We start from the raw sequence: 23977 nt of genomic DNA, 5'->3' as shown, positions 1-23977 counted from the left end.
ACATACAGCTATCGATGCGACAATTTGGAACTTGTGCGGCCATTCTGGGAATGAGTATTTGTGGAAATATAAGCTATATTACAAATCAGCATGTACATCATACTCCAAATCTGGGTTTCTTAACAATATTAAAAGAAGATCAGCTCAATCTGCAATATAAGGAATTTATCACTTATTTCCAGTTGGCTGCACAACTTCTCGTAGCACAGAACAGGAAGGCCCTTGAGCACCAGCACATCACACGTTGCTGACAGAATGTCTGAACAATTGGCTTATCTGAAAAACTAACCCCAAGGATGCATGCTTGGAACAGTCCAAGTGATGTGGACGATTTTGTTTACCGAAGATTAATTGATCAAATTTTGCCATAATCTTGTTTGCTAGTTCTGTGAAGTTCTGTGGATGTGAGTCATCCGAATGTTAATTTGAGTATCTTATAAAAGGCTGCCATATTTCAACAAAATCGTTGAACAGAATCATTCTGTTGCTGAAAAGGCTGCCATATTTCAACAAAATCGTTGAACAGAATCGTTCTGTTGCTGAAAGTTAATTTTTTAAAATTCCTTTTAAATTTTGATTTGCAGTGAAGAGTTTTCAAATAGAGATGTAAGCTAAGATCTGATTATAACCACCATCTATTCCATGTGTTTTTCTGCATGTCTCATTTTAATGAAGTGAAAAAAAATTCTGCTTATTGTTCACACAGCCATATGTGGCAATTATGACTATCCAGTGACAGCTTGCTGGTGTGAAATCACCTATCTGCTAGCTCTGGTATGGTGTGAGAGCATGACTTGTCAATGGAAGCAAGTATATTGTGCAGTAAGTGTCTCAGCTTGTTACTGTGCGTTCAGCCAATAGTATGGTGTGACCCTTAGTGCATGCCTGTTCTCTTTCACAGGACCTTGATAATTATGTGGATGTTCCTGGAAAAACATGTGTGAATGGTAAGAGGAACCAAATGTTGTGGTTATTTCTATGCCCTAGGATAATAACCAAACCAAGTAAGTTTCAGAGCATACTACATTTTTAATCTAAACAGATTAAATTCAGAGTTTAGCATTATGAAAAAGATATCAAATAAATTCTGAGTAAAAATGTTTGCTTCTTTACACAAAGATAAACATACAATAGCATTTTTGTTCCCTTCTCTTTACTCTTCAAGCCTCTGGCCACAAGATCCATATTCTTTTGCCCAATTCCAATGAGTACAAAGTCACCCAGCAGTATATTATCATGCAGCTATAGATGCAGATATAAATGTAACAGAGGCTGAGTCAGAACAAAATTAGCCAACAGCTATTCTACACATTGTTCAAATCTATCTTGTCCTTTTAAAAAAAACACTACAGAGATTTCTGCTCATTGTTACAATTGCAACAGCCCCCCCCCCCCAAAATACCCCTGATAATCCAACAGATGGTCTGTGAGCATTTACGTAGAAAAGGATGCTGTGATTGCAAAGACCCAGCATGGGTTTCTCAAAAATAAGTCATGCCAGACCAATCTGTTTTCTTTTCTTGATGGAATTACAAACTTGGTGGATCAGGGGAATGCTGTGGGCATAGTGTATCTTGATTTCAATAAGGCTTTTGACAAAGTCCCCCATGAAATTCTCACAAGGAAGCTGGTAAAATGTGGGTTGAATGAGATAACTGTTAGGTGGATTTGTAACTGGTTGACGGACCAAACCTAAAGGGTACTCATTAATGGTTCCTTGTCATCCTGGAAAAAGGTGACAAGTGGGAAGCCACAGGGTTCTGTCCTGCACACCTTGTTGTTCAACGTCTTTATAAACAACTTGGATAAAGGAATTGATGGGATGCACATCAAATCTGCAGATGACACCAAACTGGGAAGCATAGGTAAAGCCGCAGAAGACAAAATCAGAATTCAAAAGGACCTGAACAGATTGGAGAACTGGGCACAAGCTAACAAAATGAATTTCAGTAGGGACAAATGTAAGGTTCTACACTAAGGCAGGAAGAACCAGATGCACACATATAGGATGGGGGACACCTGGCTAACTAGCAGTACATGTGAAAAGGATCTAGGGGTCTTGGTGGACCACAAGCTTAACATGAGTCAACAGTGTGATGTAGCAGCAATAAAATGCTAATGCTATTCTAGGCTGCATCAACAGAAGTATAGTGTCCAGATCATGGGAAGTAATAGTACCACTCTATTCTGCCTTAGTCAGACCACACTTGGAGCACTGTGTCCAATTTTCAGCACCACAATTTAAGATGGATGTTGACAAGCTGGAACGTGTGCAGAGGAGGGCAACCAAGATGATCAAGGGTCTGGAAACTAAGCCTTATGAGGAACACTTGAAGGAGCTGTGTATGTTTAGCCTGGAAAAGAAGAAACTGAGAGGAGATATGACCTTCATCTTCAAATATCTTAAGGGCTGTCACATGGAGGAGGGAGCATGCTTGTTTTCTCCTGCTCTGGAGGGTAGGACTCGAACCAATGGCTTCAAGTTGCAAGAAAGGAGATTCCGACTAAACTTTTTTTGGGGGTGTGTGTGTGTTCTGACAGTGGAACAGACTTCCACAAGAGGTGGTGGTCTCTCCTCCATTGGAGGTTTTTAAACAGAGATTGGATGGCCATCTGTCATGGATGCTTTAGCTGAGATTCTTGCATTGCAGGGGGTTGGACTAGATGACCCTTCCAACTCTAAGATATCTATATGCTCATACTCTCCCTACCCTACACACTGTTGTCTCTGGCTGCCTAGTGCGTAATTTATTGCTGTCCGAGGTCTGAAGCAAAAGTTCTTTATTGTTATTTTTTGTTCTTTCAAATGATTTGCCATCAAGTTCACATCTGCAAGTTCTCTTTCCTTCAGGCATTCCAGGAAAGGGGTGAAAAAAGAAAACTCCCTCCAAATGATAGGAAAGGTATGAAAACTTGTAAGAACATCTCCCAGATGGCAAGAATGATGCCCTAAGGGGCAGTTTGTGCTGACTGCACCTCCCTAAAATAACTGTTCATAATTTGTTCAAGTGATAGTTTTACCTTTTTGTAGATCCCGGGGCACCGCAAGTTGCATATCACAGCTCAGCCAAGTGTAAGGAAAAGAAAAGACTGACAAGCCTGTTCTACCTTCTTTGTCTCCTTATAATTAGATTTACAATACTGAACAATTGTGCCCCTTTATTGCCTTATTATGTCTATTGTGGGGCTTGGCAGATTTTGTTTTGAGTGACACCACATACTTGCCGGTTTAATGGCTGACTAAACCTACCCCAAAGCAGGAAGAACAGGGAAGACAAATATATATTATATTGATGTCCTCTAAAGAGGGGGGGGGGATACAGAGGAAAATCTACAAAAGATTTCTTTCCAATCAACTAGTGGCTGCATTCTTGTTGTACAACTGTGCTCTGGAGAAAGTCAACACCATTTTTTTTAACATTCTAAACTCCAACAGAGAATAAGTTCCTCTGCTTAAATAAGGTGCACGAGAAGTCAACAACAATTTCCAATTCTTGGTTTAAGCCTAAGGAACGTGCAACCTTAACAAGAGATTAATTATGAGTACAGTAGACTTTGAAATGAGCAGGTTTTCAGTATAACTTCATAAAAAAACCAACAGTTATGTAGAAAACAAGCAAAATTACTGAACAGAAAAATACTACAAGACTAGTTTCTATGTTAATGTCCAGCTGAACATTCTTCTTTCAAAAAAAGATTAAATGCAAACTTTTACACCTCCAACACGTACAGATATCAGACAATAAAAGGCACATACATTGTATGTGATAATTGTTTAAAAACAAGCTGTTACTACATTTTCACAGATTCTCTTAAATGTATGTTAAATATCTCATTTCTACAAAGTGAATTTACATTTAAAGTACAAAGTGCAAATACTACTTTTGTTGGGTTTCTTTTTTCTTTTTTAATTGCCTTTTGGTGAGGGAGTCTCCCATGCATCTGAGAGATCTGCCTTGGACATGAAGTGTTCAGCCTTGTTTCTTTGAGGTTTGCTGCCAAAGAAATTTTGAAAAACAGAGTCACATATATATTGCTATCATATGCATTACAGCAACAAACAATTGATATACTGATATCATAGACACAAATAAAAATATACCGGTATCACAGTCAGTCTAGAACAGGCATCCCCAAACTGCGGCCCTCCAGATGTTTTGGCCTACAACTCCCATGATCCCTAGCTAACAGGACCAGTGGTCAGGGATGATGGGAATTGTAGTCCAAAACATCTGGAGGGCCGAAGTTTGGGGATGCCTGGTCTAGAACATGCTCCGTGGTACAGTCCTCTTGAGATCACAGGTGGGATATCAGAGGTCTGAATACTCCTATAGGTAAAATTGGGATGGGGGACATGTGAACTCCCTGATGTTTCTGGATTCCCAACTCCTATCAACCCCTGCCAGCATGGTTAGGGGTGAAGATATTTGTAGTCCAACAACGTGTGAAAAACCACAGTTTCCTTATTCCTGATGTGTGTTTTTAAACCCAACTCTCTATGCAATATACTAGGCTAAATGCTTAGCACACCAGAGTGCTTGGCTTTGTCCTCTCTCCGATGTGTTAGCTTTCCACATGTAGCGAGCTTTTTCCACGAGGGAGCATTCCAAAATACAACCTCTCACCTACAGTCTAAAAAATGTTCCAGCCCAGGATTCTGTCACTTCAGTTTACCACCTAATTCCCCACAACGTGTAGATCAGCTCTTGGTGAAATAGAAATGCTAGAGCACTTATTATCACCCCCTATTGCCCATTCCCCGATGGAAATGGAGCTGATTGTTCTCTTTTGAGGTGGGTGGTTTCTTTTAAAACCGTTCCTTGTCAGGCGTATTCATTTCCAATGCCTTCCTTTCAAGCGCAAGGCCTTGTGATGAAAGCCACCTTTGGCATCTGTGAGGTGCCTTCATAGCCTCACGTCGCTGCAGCAGTTAACTGCCAACAGATGGTTTGCACAACGAGGACCATTTCAAGGCTATCATTTCACAGCACCAGCTTTTAAAATAATTGAGACTGAGTCAGCAAAAATATTTAAAGAAATCAAATCAAATAAAGGGGGGAGGGGGCAGAAACCCAGAAATGACAGAACTGTTTCACTATATAAGTTACATGTTGTTATCAGATTACAGGAAAGCAGGAGGAGGGGGGGAGGTATATATTATGCGTTGAGAGCTGTGTGTAGCACATGGGGCAGCAACAGCTATTATATACTTGAAATAACCTTTTGAATGGTTTGGACTTCTACCACAGTAATTGTTTTCAGACTGCCTTGTTTAAAACATAAGGTATGTGAGGGGAGTTAAGGCTCTGGGTCCTTTCTTCAGCAGAGGAGAAATAAGCACATTTTCTTAGCTTTGAGGTTCTACCAAAGGTGTGAAAGCCTACACTAAATTAATTGCTGGCTTTTGGACGTGTCAATGTAGCATTAAGCAAATGACACGAAAGGACTATTTTTTTAAAAAAAAAATCCTTTGAGAGGTGGCTTTTCTATAAGAATGTACCAGAGCTGGCCCTGTTGTTAGGCAGACAGAGGCAGCTGGTTTTGGATGTCATGAAAGGACATAAGATGGCTAGCTATTTAATTTTTTCTTGTCTTTTTACTTCCAGGGTAGGGGAGCACTGCTTGTGGGATTAATTTGAGAGCCTTGAGTACCATGTCTTTTTCTTCTTCTTTGGCAATCACTCATAGACAGGGCCGTCTCTAGGCCCGGGTCCGGTGGTGCGGGGTGTAACGGATTGACACAGTTTTGAAATATTTATTCCTACCTGGCTGGAAAAGAGTTAATCCACCTCCAGCCTGACTGACATAACATTCTGATGGGGGCGGGACTGTTCCCAGTTTAAAAGGAGGGAGGAGCGGTTTGGTCAGTTAGGGAGAGGGAGAGGGAGTGGTGTGATGTGATGTGAAGAAAGTTGAGAGGCCAGGAGAGTGGTGGTTTAGATGAGGTTTAGGAAAGCTTGATGTTAAATGTTTGACAGAGTTATTGTACAACTGAAACACATGAAACGTTAAAGAAACACCTATGTTTTTAAGATAATAAAATTCATCTCTTTTGTGCCAAGAAGAATCGTCATTATTGTTCCAGCTGGGTATCAGAACTCACAGAAGTGGTGGCTCAATAGAGGACACAACTTACCTCAGGAATAGAGGCGACAGTTTGTGTCTTAGAGTTACACTGAGGAGGCTTAGGAGGATAACCTGGGGTGCCACGAAGTTGCCAGAGTGGAAAGGGCAAACTTTTGCAGTGGGGAATCAGACTGAGTGAGACCCTTTACTGTGGGCAAGAGGTTATTCCGTCAAACAGCCTAGAGTTTCTCAAGATACCAGGCCACGTAAGCTGGAAGACTCTCTTTACTAAGAAACCCACAAGTAAAAAGGGGTTTAATTTAAGGCGGCAGGAGAAGAGGGGGGGGGGTAATTTCACCTCTGGATTCCTGTGTCGCATTTTTAGTAATAGAGAGGGAGGACATCCGTCACACGGGGCACCAGGGTAGCAGGGCACCAGGGGTGCCGCTGCGCCCACTGAGAGGCGCGGCGGAGGCCGCCCCAGGCACACCGGATGCAGCCCTAGGCGCGCCTCTCAGCTGTTCAAGCCGCTCTCCGGAGGCGTGCGGGCCTGGGTCTGCCTCCGCCGCGTGCAGGGGCGTCACAACAGGGGGCGGCCAGGCTGGATGGCGCAGGGCTGTTCCCGCCGCGCTGGGAAATGGGGCGGGGGGGCGCCGCCGGAGGGATCCGTCGCACCAGGGCACCAGGCATGCTTAAGACAGTCCTGCTCATAGATGAGTAAGATTGTCTTCCATAAACAAGGTTTTAAAAGTGATTCCGTAAGTGACTGTGGAGGCCAAGTTCTGGAACCACACGTCCTTCCACAGTGGGGATATGGGCTTCTGGGTGGGAGTTGATCATGGTGAAGGTTTGCCAAGCGTGCCTTCCTCTTAGCACATTCTCCCTTTCATCCTGAGTTCGAGCGTCTTCAAAGCCCATGACACCTTTGGTAAAGGCTGTTCTCCAACTGGAGTGCTCGCAGGCCAGTGTTTCCCAGTTGTCGGTGTTTATACTACATTTCTTTAGATTTGTCTTGAGAGAGTCTTTGAACCTCTTTTGTTGATCACCAGCATTACGCTTACCATTTTAAAGTTCAGAATAGAGTAATTGTTTTGGAAGACGATAATCAGGCATCTGGACAACATGACCAATCCAACGAAGTTGATGTTGAAGAATCATTGCTTTGACACTGGTGATCTTTGCTTCTTCCAGTACAATGGCATTCATTTGCCTGTCTTCCCAGGTGATGTGTAAAAAATTTCAGAGACACTGTTGATGGAATCTTTTGAGGAGTTGGAGATGGTGTTTATAAGTGGTCCATGTTCTACAAGCATACAGTACCTTGACTTGGGGTGGGGAATCTAACACAGGCAGTGAAATATTTTGGGCTAGTCCTGAATGTGACTGCCAAGACACACAGAGTAGATAAGACTAAAAACAGTATTGGGAGAATAGAAAGGTGTCTTCCCTACACTTACCTGCCTGTTGGAAGGAGTACTTTCACCATTATTTTTTGGAGCTGTCAAGGAAGAAAACAGATGGCACGTTAGTTGACCATAAGAATCATTGCTGAGCAAGGTCTTAAACAAATATTTGAAACTTCTAAGTAATAAATGAGGATATTGCTTTACAATTAAATGTATGTATGTATGTATGTATGCCACCAATTGGGTGGGTCCTCCCCCTGCCTAAATCCCTAGAGACCACAAAAACTGAAACAAGATAGCAGCAGCTTTCAGATTTTTATTGGACTCCATAACCCAGTTGTGGCATCTAGCTTTATCATTTCCTCTATTTGTGATATTCCAGCTGTGAGTGTTGTTTCTTATACAGTGGTGCCTCGCTTAACGAATGCCCTGCTTAACGAAATTTCCGCTTAACAAAAGGATTTTTCGAGCGGAGGTTGCCTCGCTAGACGAATTCGTTTTATGAAAAATTCGTCTAGCGAATCGCGGTTTCCCATAGGAATGCATTGAAATTCAATTAATGTGTTCCTATGGGCAAAAAAAAAATCAATAAAAATTCAATGCATTCCTATGGGATTCGCTAGACGAATTTTTCATTATAGGAAAAGACCCGTGGAACGAAATAAATTCGTCTAGCGAGGCACCACTGTATAACCAAAACAATGACACCCCTACACAAGAAGATACCAGCAGACCAGGGCAAATTCTGAACTTTGCAGAAGTACAAGAAAATATTCAGAGAGGGTTAAAAAACAAAAAAATCTAAAGGCCGTGGAACACCTCTTACCCCAAATAGTCCATTGGGAACTGAGCGTGCTCAGTGGCAATGGAATACTGACCCGAGGCAGTAGGGTGGAGTGGGGAAATGGAGGAAATGGTGTGGGTCTGAACAAGCAGCCCTCCATGCTGCAACTTTTTGTTGCAGGTCACCTCTGAAAAAGCATTGCTGGAAGGGGTGGTTTAGTCTGCTGGCTTTCGCAAAACCAGTTCTCCATATAAGTCACAAGTAACTTATGAAACTCCAGATGCAATATCTTTCTCATAAAGCTGTGATAAAAGAGCAAGTTAGGAGATCTTCTTACTATGACGTTTCTTTGTGTCCGCCTTGTTATCTTCTTTCGTAACCCCCAGGCAACCCATTAGTTCTGGGACCGTTAAGGATTTGTCATTATTCACGTCACAGTATTCCACAAACTTTTTCACACATTTCTTGGGCTTGGACTTTTTCCTCAGGAATCTCTTAAACGGCTTGATTTCTTTTTTGCCGATATCACCACTAGCATTCTTATCCAGTTGTTTAAAATACCAGTGGACAACTCTTTCTTCCAGAGTGTGATTAGGATCTGGTTCTGAAAGCCTGCAAAAGACATAGGCCATTAAGTGAGCATAAAACCTTCACTATCAGTTTCCCCTCTTGGGCCCTCCCAATTCCTTCATCATAGTTGTGGTGCTTGTGCTACTGGAATAACAGGACGATGAATCATTGTGAAGCCCCCTGAAAACTCAGATTTGTGTCTGATTAAAAACACCACGTACAAAACTTATTTTGCTTGACCTCTTCCTTGCCACTGCCCTTCCAGAGGCAATACACCAAGAGAGGATTTATACCCTTAATTTCTTGCTTGTGAGAAAACCCATAGACATTTGGTTAGTCATTGTAGGAATCAGAGCCCCATGTTGAGCAAAAGATTCCTGCATTGCAGGGGGTTGGACTAGATGACCCTTGTGGTCCCTTCCAACTCTACAAGTCTATGACTAGATCAACCTTTGGCCTAATCAGTCCAGTAGGGCTCTTCTCATGTCCCGTCCCAAGTAAGATTGCAAACTAGCATATGCCCAGAAATCCCATATGCCCAGCTCATGGCTGGTCGCTGCAAGGGAAGGTTAATAGCAGTATGTAAGCTACCTGTCAAGAAAGCTCTTCCACCATTTGCCTTCACTCCAATCACCTCCTGAGCTGCTGCTGTAACAGCAACAGCAGCCACGACATCTCAAGTTGAAATTAAAATCTCATTCCTCCCAATTAACCCATCTAACAAAAAGTGGTATTATATACTATGAAACTAGCTCTCTGCCTGCGTCTTCCTCATTATAATTCTGTCAATATTAGGATACTGGGAGGTGGGGAGGTGGCCCCTGTTGCTCTATCCCCACCCCCATATTCTCCTCCTCCTCAATTTCACCCCAACCACCCAAACCACCTCAGCTCTCCAAAAAATCACCAGCCCCATCTTCTCTCCCTACATTTCTCCTCAACCTCCCCAGCCACCTCAGCCTTATATTTCCCTTCCGCTCTGTTTCACCTCAGCTCCCAGTGTTCTCGCCCCTATATTCTCTTTCTTATTTTTCCCTTTGCCTAAGCTCACCCCAAATCACTTCAACCTCATCTTATGCTCCCCCTCCATTTCAACTCATCCCCACATATTGATCTCAGCCTTACCTTTTCCCGCTTCCTCCTTCCCTTCACCTGAGCTTCCTCCATTCACCTTGACCACATCACCTCCTCCTCTGTTTCAACTCAACTCTGGTTGATACCTCTAACTCGGGCTTCCTCAAACTCGGCTCTCCAGATGTTTTGAGACTACAGTTCCCACCATCCCTGACCACTGGTCTTGGTAGCTAGGGGTCATGGGAGTTGTAGGCCAAAAATATCTGGAGGACCGAGTTTGAGGAGGCCTGCTCTAACTCCTCAAGCGCCCTCCCCATGCTCCTGCTGCCTGGCCATCCTCACCATCAGCTTGCCTCTCTTTCCCCCACTTTCCATTGGATGTAGCCAGCCTGGGTCTGAGGTGCACCATAGTGGCTGAGTAAACATTGTCTTTGCCAGTGAAGGCACTGCTGGGTTTGGTTCTGTTTGGTTCAGCCTATCGTTGCACTACAAAGCTGCAAAAGGCAAAACTAGAGTGCAATTGGCAATCTTCTACCAAGATAGGCATAGCTGCCAAGTTCCGGCCTGAGAAATAAGGGACTGGACCGGAAGTAGCAGACCGGAAGTAGCGCTGCCGCCATTTTGGAACTGGGCGGAGCATGCTCAGAAGCTACTTTTGATGCTGCTCTGCCCTGTTCCAAAATGGCCACCGCACCAGAAGTCACGCTGCAGCCATTTTGGAACTGGGCAAAGCAGCATCAAAAGTCACTTCTGAGCATGCTCCGCCCAGTTCCAAAATGGTTGCTGTGCCAGAATAAACCTGGGGAAAACAAAAAAATCTGTTTTTCCGGATGGGAACAGCTGGAAAAACGGGGGTTTCCCAGGGAATACGGGAGACTTGGCAGCTATGAAGATAGGAAGATTAACAGCTAAGCATAGGCTCACTGTATGCATTTGGTAGGATGATTATGAAATTTAATTTGACTATGAAACAGATAGTTTTATGTCCAACTAATCAGACTGCTTATATACCCACTGAATTATATGAGACTCAGAGAAGACACATATAGGATTAAATAGTCAGTGTTATTAAAGCAAATGAATTACCAAATACTGGTACATCAGTGCAGCTGATTTACACAGTGGAGCCATGTTCAGAACTTAATCAGATTTCTCAGCTAGCTCAGAATTCTGCCTCTTCAGTTCTAAAATGCACCATTGAATTTAAATAATTGGGCACAATCCAGCCACTGTTGTGGATATTAATAAGTCCATTTGGTTTCAATGGGGGAAAAATATTAAGTGGACTTATGCTCCATTTTGGGTGGATCATGACCTTGTTACTGCTAAAAAGGGACAAGTTTTTAAAATACATTTTACTGATGTGATGAAAGTCAAAACAGGTGAGGAACGTGAAGATCTAGTGACTGAGCTGCAGCAACATGAGGCCGAAAACCAAAATGACCCTGAAATACCTTTCCTAGCGGCAAAACAGTCATACCTTGGGTTGCGAATGCTGCGGCTTAGGCATTTTCGGGTTGCGCTCCGCACCAAACCCAGAAGTACCAGAACGGGTTACTTCCAGGTTTTGGCACTTGTGCATGTGCAGAAACACAAAATGGTGTCATGCGCATGCACAGAAGCGCTGAATCGTGTCCTGCGTGTGCGCAGACGTGGCGCTGTGGGTTGCGAACGTGCCTCCCGCATGGATCACATTTGCAACCCAAGGTATGACTGTAATAGTCACAACATGAGCAAAGTGTGTTGCTCAAAATTATATCATGGCTCTTATGGCATCACGTTGCATTAAAAGAAAGGAAAGAGTGTTCCACTTGGCACAGAGCCAGCAACTTCCAATGCGCCTGAATCGCATGTAATATATTTTTTATGAATTTATAAATTTTACTGGAAGAAACAGAGGCTATTTTCTTTTCCATGAGAAGTGTAAAACTGCCCACTGCAGAAAACGAAATGAAATGCTTTATTGGATGACTTCACTGCCTTTGACTAATGGCTTGGTGTCTTTTATTTCAGCATGCTGGCTATCGTCCAGCTAAAGCTAGTTATGTCTTAGTCCCAGGTTAATCATGACCAACTCGACTCCCACTGCTTTCAATAGGATTTAGTCAAAACTAACTTTAGCTAGGTTGGGGCTGCGGGCTGCTACCTTTGGAAGATGAAGCCTTGCTCTTAAACATCCTTGCAACCAGCAGCAGTCAGCGAGATGAACATGAGCAGTCAGCTTCCCAACATGGTGGGTTGCTGCTGCTTACTAAGAGAAAGATGGGCATGGCTCAGGTGTAGGGTGTGTGGACCAGCTTTGTCCCTCACTCTATTGGTAGGTGGTAGTGTTCTGCTGTGTTGGGAAGCCAGGAGAGCAACATGTGTCACCCATTCCAATTCACTGCTAACTACTGTTTGCAGCATTGCCAAAATTCAGTGATCTGATAAAGGGAAATGTCACATTGTATTTAAATGATCCAAACTGATACAGTAATTTCATCTAAGGGTGCTATTTTGGGGTGGTATTCAACCTGCACAATTAGAAACTGATCTTATATTCAGTTTGCCACATGTTTGCCATGTTTTGAACAAAGAATATCCATCAGCATTTGAGTGTGCCTTTCTCCCTGGTTTATTTTTGCAAGCAATGCCCCCTAATGCAATGAACTTTTGTATATTATTTTCACAAATGTATGCATCTTTATGCACTTTCCCATGATGTATGCATTGCAAACGCTTTTCTTTGTTGGAAAACGGCATTGCTAAATTTGGAGATGTGTAAATTTCAAAGGATGGCTCATGCATTGCTTCAGGAAGTGCAAATTGGGTAGGTTCATGTTAAAACGTGAACCAAATCATATCCCTCTCCCATCCCGAGGGCACACCTCCTTCATGATTTACCTATGTGACAATGTCAGATCATTTCAGAGCACTCATTGCACACTCTCAATCTAACCCCCTTTCAAAAGTCTCCATGTTGTGGATTCATTGCATCTTGTTACTTTTCTAAACGGAAAAATTTCAGAAGAGCCAGTGATTAATTTTTAAGGTGGAAGGAAATTACTTGGCTCAAGCCTACCTGCAGAAGTCATGCCCTTTTATAAGGAAGCCCTTCCTCTTAATCCCCAATATTCTACTTGATCCCTTTTTCATTTAAAAGATCAGTGTTGAGCTGTGCTGCTTAAATTATATTTGATAACTGTCATCAAGCTCTAGCTGTCTTCCACAAAAGTAAAAAGAGAGAGAGAAAGTGACAACCGGAATTACTTCCTCAAGCACACAGGGGACTGGTGCCAAACTAACTCACCTGCTGGAAGGATCAGAGACTGCATGTACCATGTCTGTGGAGAGTGCATCTAAAACACTTGTCAAGAACTCGTTCTTCTTGGGTCCCGGACAACCTAAAACGGAAACAGATTGCTTGCATTATTTAAGTCCATGTTGTGAGGAGCGGGGGGGGGGGGTACATCTGCACTAAAACGTGGGATACAAAGCCACATTTACATTTCGGGAATGTTGAGGGTCAGATGTAGGCCAAATCCTGTGGCGTTCAGAGCTGTCTTCATAGCACAGCGGACAAGTTCTGAACAGAGCTTCATATGTCTTACATGTTCAGATTCTTTCGGCAATCACGCCAAAGTCAAGTACAGTGGTACCTCGACTTACGAACAACTCGACAACCGAATTTTCGACTTACGAATGGGGCAAATGGTTGCACGCTTACGAATTTCTCGACTTCCGAATGGAAACCGCGGCGGTTTTAGATAGGGTTTTTTCGACTTACAAATTTTTAGATGGGGTTGCTTCGACTTATGAATTTTTCCATTTCCAATGCATTCCCATGAGAAATCGTGTTTCCAATGGTGCTTTTCGACTTACGAATTTTTCGACCTACGAAGGTGCCTTCGGAACGGATTAAATTCGTAAGTCGAGGCCCCACTGTACTTGTAAACTCCATTATTTCAATGGAAGAGTTATATCCAGTACTTGAATTCATACTAATCCCCAGTCCTTTCCCGTTGTTATGGCTGAACAGGGAATGTAAGCATGAACAAGAGTGTTGGCAGGGTTGGGTGGATCTGTCAATTTTGGTTTCTTTCAGGATCTTATCTTCCCATTCTCACGTTCATCCTGAAGATATTTCAACAGAGTCTTACTGTGAATTTCTCCTACTACACACATTTTTGTACACAATTTTCCTGTTATACAATTTTTCGCAATGCATTCCTAAGACACACATCTTTGCAATGCAATATTCCCCAATAGACTGCATTTTAATGTTCTTTTCACTAATATATGCATTTGCACACACATTTTACCAGAGCACCTACATTTTGGCACATGCTGCTTAGCTGGAGAACCACAATACAAAATTTATAATGTGCACATTTTGAAGGATCACTGAGTTTTGGTTCATGTATCATTTTGGAAAGTGCCAATCAGGTAAGTTTGCCTTAAGATGCAAACTGAATCACACCCCCTACCTCATCACTAGATGTGGAGCATGCATTGTCAGGCCTGTACCCAGCATTCTTATGCCAGGCCCCACATGCGTCAGCCTGACTTTTCTGTACTGAGTGGAAAGGCATGATCTTTGCATGATCAATTGATCTGTTTGATCAAGAATCCCATGTAGCCAATATAGAAAGGTCAGAGGTGGAGCGATTGGTGGCCGGCGCATGCCGTGATATTGTAAGTGGGGCTCTCAGGCATACCCCTTGTTCCCCTTACTGGTGTTTACATTCCCTGTTCAGGAATGTGCATTGCCTGAACAGGGCTAGAATCTATCTTCTGTTCATTCAGAACCTCCAACTGACTCTTTTTAATCCCAGCCTTCATACTGCCAACTTGCGCTCTACGCTTCAGATATTATCTGGAGACTTTGCCGCTTTTAAAACAATTCAGTTATGGCTATGTGGTTGAGGTAATTATCGAGAGGAGCATGGCTACAGAGCTAAGAATAATTTCTGAAACTGTTACGTTGGTTTTTAGATACATTTCTTTAGTGCGGGGGAATTTACCCAAATGGATTCCTGTTAGAGGAATGTTACAATAATGAAAAATGTCTGGTGCCAATTTCAGATATTGTAAGAAAAAGGAGTGCCTTATGATTGCTGTTTTGACACAAAATTGACCAGAATGGTAACCCATTCTTTCTACACAGCAGCTTGTGGCTTTTATAAAGGATGAATTATATTACTTTCCCAGATAATGTAAGACTTTTTGATTTCAAGTCATTTCTCCCACTGTTTAACAGGCACTGTGAGGTGCTGAAAATGTTTAATCAACCCCCATGCTTTCTTCCCCCAAAGCCTTCTTCTTGGTATAAGGACGACAGGACTGTGGGACTGTAATATTTTCCTGTTCATGTCAGCTGAAATATTCAAAATATCTATTTGGATTTGAAATTTGCCCCAGTGGTGGTTGGTGGCAGACCTTCCTCTCACAATGGCATAAATTAAGTCATTTTGTATGTGCACCTCAAATAATATTTGCTGCCTATTAGAATCATTTATAAAGCTGTTTATGCACAAAATGGGGAACAAACAAATAGGTACCTCAACACCAAGCATGTTTATTTGGAAGGAAGTCCCAGTGTTTGAATGAGACCTGTTTCCAAATGATACCAGTCATGATATAAAAGGTAAAGGTAAAGGGACCCCTGACCATTAAGTCCAGTCGTGACCGACTCTGGGGTTGCGGCGCTCATCTCGCATTATTGGCCGAGGGAGCCGGCGTACAGCTTCCAGGTCATGTGGCTAGCATGACAAAGCAGCTTCTGGCGAACCAGAGCAGCACATGGAAACACCGTTGACCTTCCTGCTGTAGCGGTACCTATTTATCTACTTGCACTTTGACGTGCTTTCAAACTGCTAGGTTGGCAGGAGCTGGGACCGAACAACAGGAGCTCACCCCGTTGCGGGGATTTGAACTGCTGACCTTCTGATCGGCAAGCCCTAGGCTCTGTGGTTTAACCCACAGCGACACCCGCGTCCCAGTCATGATATACACCTTTAAATAATACACTAAAGTAGGCTTCGGCAAGAAGAAACATTTTCCAAAAGCCAATAAATATTTTATATTTGACAGAATCTACTTAATCTCCAACCAATGACACAACTAAACATTTATAATCTAAAAAATCATGGGTGGTTCTCATATCAAAATTATACAAAAGGGAGCATTCTGGATTTCTGGCCACAGGAACATGACACGTGATATTCTGTGAAGTACTGATGTTGCAGGGGGGAGTTCAATCCGTAAAAATAAGGATAACATAAGGACTGCCTAGAAATGCTGTTGTTCATCAGACAGCATTTTGAAAGGTGCTGATGCTATAGATTATCTGGTGCACCAACACAATTGTATCCCTACTATTTATGCAGAAACAACAAGTGACCTATCTGAATAATCTGTTTCTGTTCAAAAACATCAATCCTGCACTGTAAAAAATAATAATAATAAAAAAAATCAATGACCACAGACAGTCATGGTTGCTTCTAGCAGTGGCACAACAAAGATGGCTGGATAGGAATTGTTCTTAGGGTCTCTGACAGCTCAGTTGGTTAAAGAATGGTGCCAAGGTTGTAGGTTCAATCCCGATAAGGGACAGCTGCATATTCCTGCATTGCAGGGGGTTGGACTAGATGATCCAACTCTGATTCAATGATCTCTTCTATGATCTCTACTTTCTAGGCTCAAATACATGTGTGTGGAAACTACCCACTTTTCCAGCATGCCATTAGGCCAAAGCCAGCTTTTAAAATCAACTTCATAATTGAACCAGGTTCATGACATTTAGTGTTGGACTAGATGACATTTGAGACCCATTCCAGCTCTATGATTCGCTTGTTTTTGAAATGTGCCAATTACATAATTATTCTTATTAGTACTGTATTAGTAATCAGCAGTCCTTCAGGGTATGTAATTAAACATGATGAAAATACTAAAAAGAAACACAGGAGATAAGATCTGAATTATAATCCATACAACATGTTATAAGGAAGGCACCCAAATCATCCATCAACAGAAGCTGTAAAGAGATGGTGTCAGGTGAGCCTCTGTGGGGAGAGCCATATTCTTGGGACTATCACTGAGAAGGCCGTATCATGTGCCACCCCCCTCCCTGAACCTCTGAATGTTGCTGAACCAACAGAAGGACCTCCTCTAGTGATCAGAATTTCCTGGGCTGCCTACAGGGAAGGAGGCTTTCTTTTGGATATTTTGAGGCTCACATCATTTGGAGTTTTAAATGCTCCTTGGAGCAACCTGTAGAGCTTTTACTTTAAACAAAAACAAAACAGGGGTTATATGAGTTTTCCCAGTGATGATAAAAGACGGTTTGCTTCTTGCAACAAAGATTTTACATTTTAGAGGATTGGCCATACGGATCCAGCTGTAATATTCAGGTCCAGGTCCTTTCCGTTACAGATTATCCAGAGAGTCACTCGTCACAATGGCTGCCTGTTTAGTGTTTTGGCTCTCCAAGGCTGTTGGATCTGAGAGATAGGAGGAAATCCCCCATACTGTGTGGGGTGGGACTGAGGGAAACAAAATGTTGGGAGGTGACAGATGTTCTGACACCTCAAGTTTGGGGAATCAGCCAGTTCCAGGAACAACTATGGCAGGGATCCAGCCTGATCTACAGTTCACAGTCGTCTCTGAATCCCTTGCTAAGATCTCTGTACAGATTGGATTCATGGCGCCAAAATTTTCCTCTCTACAACAGAATTTTGACATTTCCAAAGGCGTGGTGAAAGTTTTCTGGCAAGTAGGGTGGCGGCAGCCAGCTCTGCCCGTCTTGCCAGAGAGAGGAGTGGAACTGAACTGGAGTTGCACAAGTAATGGCTTGCACCATTACTGGGGGGGGGGCGGGACTCATAGTATTCTTCTGCCAAGTTCTCATACATTTCATTACAGCTGATGTAGCGATCACCTATAGAATCTAGTTTGGGTTTTCCCCAGGCAAGAGGTACAAGCCATATCTGAGTGATCTGTTCCTCCTCTTCTACCTGGAAACCTGCCATTCCTTTATACGGTATACTCTGCAGCCCTTGCTGCCACGATCTAGTCAGGGTGCAGAATTATTTACTGAAGATTCATATACACAGATTGGGTACAACCCTGAGGTTTGGGGGTGAGGAAATGAAACTGACATGTTTCCTTTAATATATTGAACTCCTATTTTTCCTCTCTTCTTTTGACTATCACAGCAAAATATTTTGGGGTGCTATGAGGGGGGGGAGGGAAAACTGTTCCTGTTTCTCATGGACTGTCACCCAAGCTTCTTCTACTTTTAATCCCACTCAGGGTGCACTGAGTTGTGCCCAACATTGGGGGGGGGGTACATCATGCATGCATGATGTCACACGCAACTGGGTTGCACACATAGAGTGATGTTCACCCTCGTGTGTCCCACCAGGCTGCTGAGCACTCACCTGGTGGCAGGGTGGTGGTGGGTGTCAGCCCCCTCAATATTGGGGGGTCCTGAGCCCCCTCCATACTCGGCGCCCTGTCCCACTCTCTCTCCACAAGGGCCCACAAGTTCCCTTGGGACAGCCTTCAACAACCTAGTATAATTTAGATGTTTTGGACCAAAGCTCCAAGCAGGTTCAGCCATTGCAGACAGGGCTTGCTGGGGTGGGCAGAAGTTGTAGTCCAAAACTTCTGGAGGGCAACAGATTGGTGAAGGCTGCCTTGGAGTTGACAGAGACAGCTTGAAGACAGATCAACAGAAATCAGTGTGTGAAAAGGCAAGTATGTGAAAAGACAACAGTACTTATCAGAATCGCTTAGAGCCTCAAGCAAATTGCTGAGACTATTTGAAAAAAACATAGTCAAGAGGTTATTGCTAAAAGTGAGTACTATCCCACCCCCATGCTAGCCCTTTAAAAATCTGAAAGGGTTGGTTTTTTTAATTGCCTAGAGTAAATCTAGCAGTTTCTCCCTCCCCTTCTTCTGAGATCATGATGCCACATTAACCCTACGCCTGTGACTCCTGACATTTCTTTTCTGTGAACACAATATATATATATATATATATATATATATATATATATATATATATATATGCGAAAATGTAAACCAGACAAGTCTAGTTCCTAATCATTTCACATCTGGTAATATGCAAGAAATAAAATATGGGAATGAGCCAGAACTTTCTGATGTTTGGTCAAGCTTTGGAAAGTCTTGCTAATATTCCCACCCCCACCCTCACCCCCTGATATATAGATCATTTTTAAAAAGGACAGAAGGATATTGTTTCCTTCCTCCTGCTCTGGGGTGTTTACTGAGTCTTTGGGCAATTTAAATATTTCCAGATTTTGTAGATTAGGAATTATTAAGAGATGGGTCTGTGAAGCTACAGTAGGGTGTGGGAGTGGAAATTGGGTTTTGTCCTTCCTTATTCGAGAGATGTTGTTTGCAGATGACACAGTCTTGACGGCATACTCCAATGAAGTTCTATGGAGACTCGCCAACCGTCCAAGCCGGCAGGGAGTTCAGCCTTACCACCAGCCTTACAAAGTCACCAACACTCCACACATCAGCATTGGTGATCACACGCTTGAGGTGGTAGACAATTTTGTTTTACAGAGTTCCACCATAACCAGCAATCTCTCCATTGACGCTGAGCTGGACAAGTGCCATGGCAAGGCAATGGCTTGTCTCTCCAAAAGGGTATGGGAGAATGTGGTGCTAACGTCCAGTACCAAGATGAAAATCTACTAGGCTTGTGTGTTGAGCACACTGCTTTATGGAAGTGAGTTGTGGGCAACTTACAACTGCCAGGAGTGATGCCTTCACACCTTCCACATGTGCTGTGCCGGGAAGATTTTGGGCATCACATGGCAGGACAGAATCTCAAACAGTGATGTGCTCTCCCAAGCCCACATTTCCAGCATGTTTAGACTCCTGTCTCATCGACATCTATACTGGCTTGGTCCTGTCCACAGAATGGAAGATAGCAGGATTCCCAAGGACATTAGCTGAACTCACAGGAACTTACTTGTGAACATAGGATTGCATTGCCACAAGTGAGAAATTCAGAACACAAGACTGGGAGGGAGGAGAAGCTGCTTAATCCCTTCCCCTGCCCACTACTTTTCCGCTCAATTCCTACCCCCACCCCGTTTGCTCCTCATCCCGCCTAGTCCCCGCTGTGTGTAACATTGTTGGACTAATACTGAACTGCAGGCTTAAACTGCTTTTGCGGATCTGTTCTGTGTGTACTGTATCATTATGCCTGAGATGAAGCACATAAAGTGCACTGAAAACATAATAACTGCTCTCAAAATGAAATTAAAGGCTATCTGTTTTCATTATTAAAGTGCTTTGCTTGATCACGATGTCAACATCACTTTCACAAGTTTTTACCGCAGCTCTGATCAATTCTCTTTCTGCATCAATCTGTATTTTGCTATTTTCTTTTTTAAAAAACCTCTTAAAACATGCGTTTAAGTGTGTGTGTTTTCACAAAATTTGCATTCCAATCCATATTTTTAATAATTTAAACTCTGAGTCGCGCTGAAACTTTAGGAAAGAGTGCAAAATCCTGTAGATAGCCAAGATTTGGATCTTCACCTGGGTATGAGATTTAAGGACCAGGTAATTCCTTATAGAATTCCTAGAGGTCAAATTTCACAAGAATCCCTAGATGTTGATCCCAGGGCGGCTCTGGTTTTAGGATCAGGTTTCCTATACAGCAATCTTCCTATTTTGACCAAATCAATAAATAAAATGCACCTCAGAATGACAGGGAACTTTCCACTGAATTATCTATGGTTTCCTGAAAATGCATGTCACATAAAACTGAGATGGTATTTAAGTAAAAGAACTCTCTTTATGGGGGGTGGGGAAGCTTGATATTCAGGCAAAACACTGAACTTGTCACTGTGAATTTTGTAACTCTGTTGCTTAACCTGATGTGAAAGCACCAAAAGGCCAAGCTTTTAGAGCAAACACGGGGTGAATGTTCGACTTCCCTGACTTCCAGTGTTGGTGAGTAAGTGTGCTTTAACGTTTGCACAGTGGAATCTCTGTTCCACACAGGTGTAATCAAACACTGAAAAATTCTCCTGAGCTTCATGCTGTGCTTAATTTCAGCAGACTTGGGAATAAAATGGTTGACCTGAGGAAGGTCTAGCTGGATGTCAGGAATAATTCACCCTCAGTGAATTCCTCTATACAGACAAGAAAAAGGGCAGCGAGAGAGCTTGTTGAGGAATGTTTCGAGCAAAACTTTCATGCCTCAGCTTCTTTCTCTCTCTCACACACTCTCTTTCTTTCTTTCTTTCTTTGCACAGCCGCCTATATTGTGTGGCTTTGACAGATTACATTAATAATTTCTTGTAAAGGGTTGAAGTTGAAACCACACGATGTTACCCTGCAGGTTCAAAGATGTAACACAGAATTAAGTGTTTACTTTAGAAATAGTTTTGCCCACAAGTATGTTTTCCATTCAAACACAAAATGAACCATGGAGAAATTAGGCCAATGAATGCATACCTCATGTGACAAGGATATACACAAACACTTCACCTCAGCGAGGAGCTAAATAGCATAAAGTTCTCCAGTGTCAAATGGGCTGTGCAACCCATAGGCTACCTATCTGTACCAACGTGTGTGTGTGTGTGTGTACAGTGAGAAAACCTCTAACCCATGTTTTCATGTGTTCCTACAAATGTTGCTGTTGGCCAGTGGGCAGGATTTATTGTAAATTGCACTCTTCTCAGCTGTTTGGTGGGCTAGGGGTAAGCAATCACAATGGGTGAAGAGAACAATTGGAAGGTAGGCTGGTAGCAGGGTGATATATTGGGGTAGTGTATGTGTGTCTGCCTTTCGCTGTCCCAGAAGGGAAAGCCTTGGAAAGTGAGGATCAGATTGCTTATTTGTTTTTTGAAATATTTATAATCTGCACTTACATAAATGTATGACAAGGCAGGATGCAAGAGCATCAGAAAATCAATAAAAGCACTGGAGGTTTTTTTCTTCCCGATTTCGGGTGCAGCCCCACACAGCTGAATGTTTTTCCATAAGAGGAAAAGGAACCAGTGGGGCTTACTTCTGAGTAGACATGCATGGGATTGCACTGTTAAAAAAGTTGACAACACAATATACACATCTATTCAGAAGTAAGGCTCATTGGGTTCAAAGAAGCTTCCTCCAAGGTATAGCATCGCAGCATAAAAATAGCCCCCCCCCCCAAAAAAGAGAGTGTTAATATTCTGGATAAACTTTCTTCTTAAAAATGAACCTGTTTCCTACAAAACCTAGAAAAGCCACCTGAAAATGTTTAATATTTATGATCCCATATAACTGTTTGACCAGGAAAAGTTTCAGGTTAAATATTAGAGGCTGAGTTTAAGGTTTAAATTGGCTTAGGAAAAGAGATGCATTTTCAGAAAATGTTTAAATACTTACTGACAGAGTGCAGAGACAGTGAATGCCAAGCAACTGGGGCATCAAGGGAAAATGGGCAATGCTCTGCTGAATCAGTAAGCATCCATAGGACAGAGATATAAAACTAAAGGTGGGAAGCAATTTCTCTTCGCCTCCTCTGCCAATTTTTAGGTAGCTGTCCATCATATTAATTGAGACTACTCATGACAGAAATTGGGGGTGACAAACAAAGGTAAGCATCTATTGCTAGGTAGGAAATTGTAACACAGAGGTCCAAAATTGCATTAATTCCAGTGCTTAAATTACTGGTCCAATAAATAGTCTGGTAAGGACATCTTCTGGCTTCTCTTTTTTGTCAAGGTCTATGCTCCAGTGGGGCTCCAATACTTTGGCCACCTCATGAGAAGAGAAGACTTCCCTGATGTTGGGAAAGATGGAGGGCACAAGGAGAAGGGGATGACAGAGGATGAGATGGTTGGATAGTGTTTTCGAAGCCAACAACATGAGTCTGACCAAACTGCGGGAGGCAGTGGAAGACAGGAGTGCCTGGCGTGCTCTGGTCCATGGGGTCACAAAGAGTCGGACATGACTGAACGACTAAACAACAACCCACTCCGGTGGGAAGGTAAACGGCGTTTTCGTGCACTGCTCTGGTTCGCCAGAAGCAGCTTTGTCATGCTGGCCACATGACCTGGAAGCTGTACACCGGCTCCCTCGGCCAATAACGCAAGATGAGTGCTGCAACCCAGAGTCGGTCACAACTGGACCTAATGGCCAGGGGTGGCATGCTTTCATTGAAGAGGAAGTACCTCTTACCCAAGAACAACAATTCTGCTGTATGCAAATGACAGAATCCTATTGGCACAGCATTGATTAGGGTTACAAAGACCTAGACTACTACTATTATTTTTAGCAATTACCCCTTGGCAGAACATCTAGCCATTAATGATGTAAAAAATGAAGATTACGGTTTTTCAGACATAAACTTCAAAGTTATAGCTAGATGATAGATGGCCACTCAATTGATCAGACCTACTCATTCAAATATTTGGACATTTATTTTTCTGCCAACAGCAACTGGAGGAAAAATTTATTAGGCTTCAGACTACCACCAGCACTGGCAATCATCTACCTTTCCATAAATAGTTTGACTTACATACTCTAATAGTTCCTGAAGCACTTCACTTGTTATATGGTGCTCAGGTTTGGAGTACTTGTAAAATAGTGAGGACTGGAACCACTGTAAGCACATTCTTTTATTACCTTTTTTTTTTTGCCAAGCTACACTTCAGTTACATAACTGAAATTTATATTAATTTGATATTAATCACAACAGAAATTGATCAAATATTATAAAATGCCTCATTGCTGAGAGTATCTCATTGTCTCTGTAATTTACCCAAGTTCGTATTTTATCTTTGAAATTTGCTTAAGAAAAGACATTAGTATTCGTGAAGAATGTTGTTTCTGTTATTAAGTTTTGAAGGATTTTTTAAAATAGGTTACAAATATAGTGTTGTATCCAGTGCAGCACTAAACAACTTGTTCTGTCAGGGCAAGGAGTCGTGCACAAGGAACCTCCCCACTCTCCTCTCCTTAAAGGTAAAGGGGCCCCTGACCATCAGGTCCAGTCGTGTCCGACTCTGGGGTTGCAGCGCTCATCTCGCTCTATAGGCCGAGGGAGCCGGCGTTTGTC

At 42.7% G+C, this 23977-nt stretch overlaps 1 protein-coding gene across 1 annotated transcript in view; it reads right to left on the bottom strand.

The window, feature by feature from the left end:
- Window positions 1-1009: 1009 nt before the first annotated feature.
- The window catches only part of SMOC2 (SPARC related modular calcium binding 2), a 148695-nt gene continuing 125727 nt past the window's right edge, over window positions 1010-23977 (bottom strand). Inside the window, exons 10-13 of the mRNA XM_035108528.2 lie at window positions 13190-13283; window positions 8594-8868; window positions 7524-7564; window positions 1010-3995 (exon numbers count right to left, since the gene is read on the bottom strand). Of these exons, the coding sequence (XP_034964419.1) occupies window positions 3972-3995; window positions 7524-7564; window positions 8594-8868; window positions 13190-13283 (434 nt within the window). The 3' untranslated portion in view covers window positions 1010-3971. The remainder of the gene's footprint in view (window positions 3996-7523; window positions 7565-8593; window positions 8869-13189; window positions 13284-23977) is intronic.

The sequence above is a fragment of the Zootoca vivipara genome, chromosome 3 (assembly GCF_963506605.1).
Source record: "Zootoca vivipara chromosome 3, rZooViv1.1, whole genome shotgun sequence".
NCBI classification, from domain to species: Eukaryota; Metazoa; Chordata; class Lepidosauria; order Squamata; family Lacertidae; genus Zootoca; species Zootoca vivipara.
This window is presented reverse-complemented; position numbering and strand designations above follow the sequence as displayed.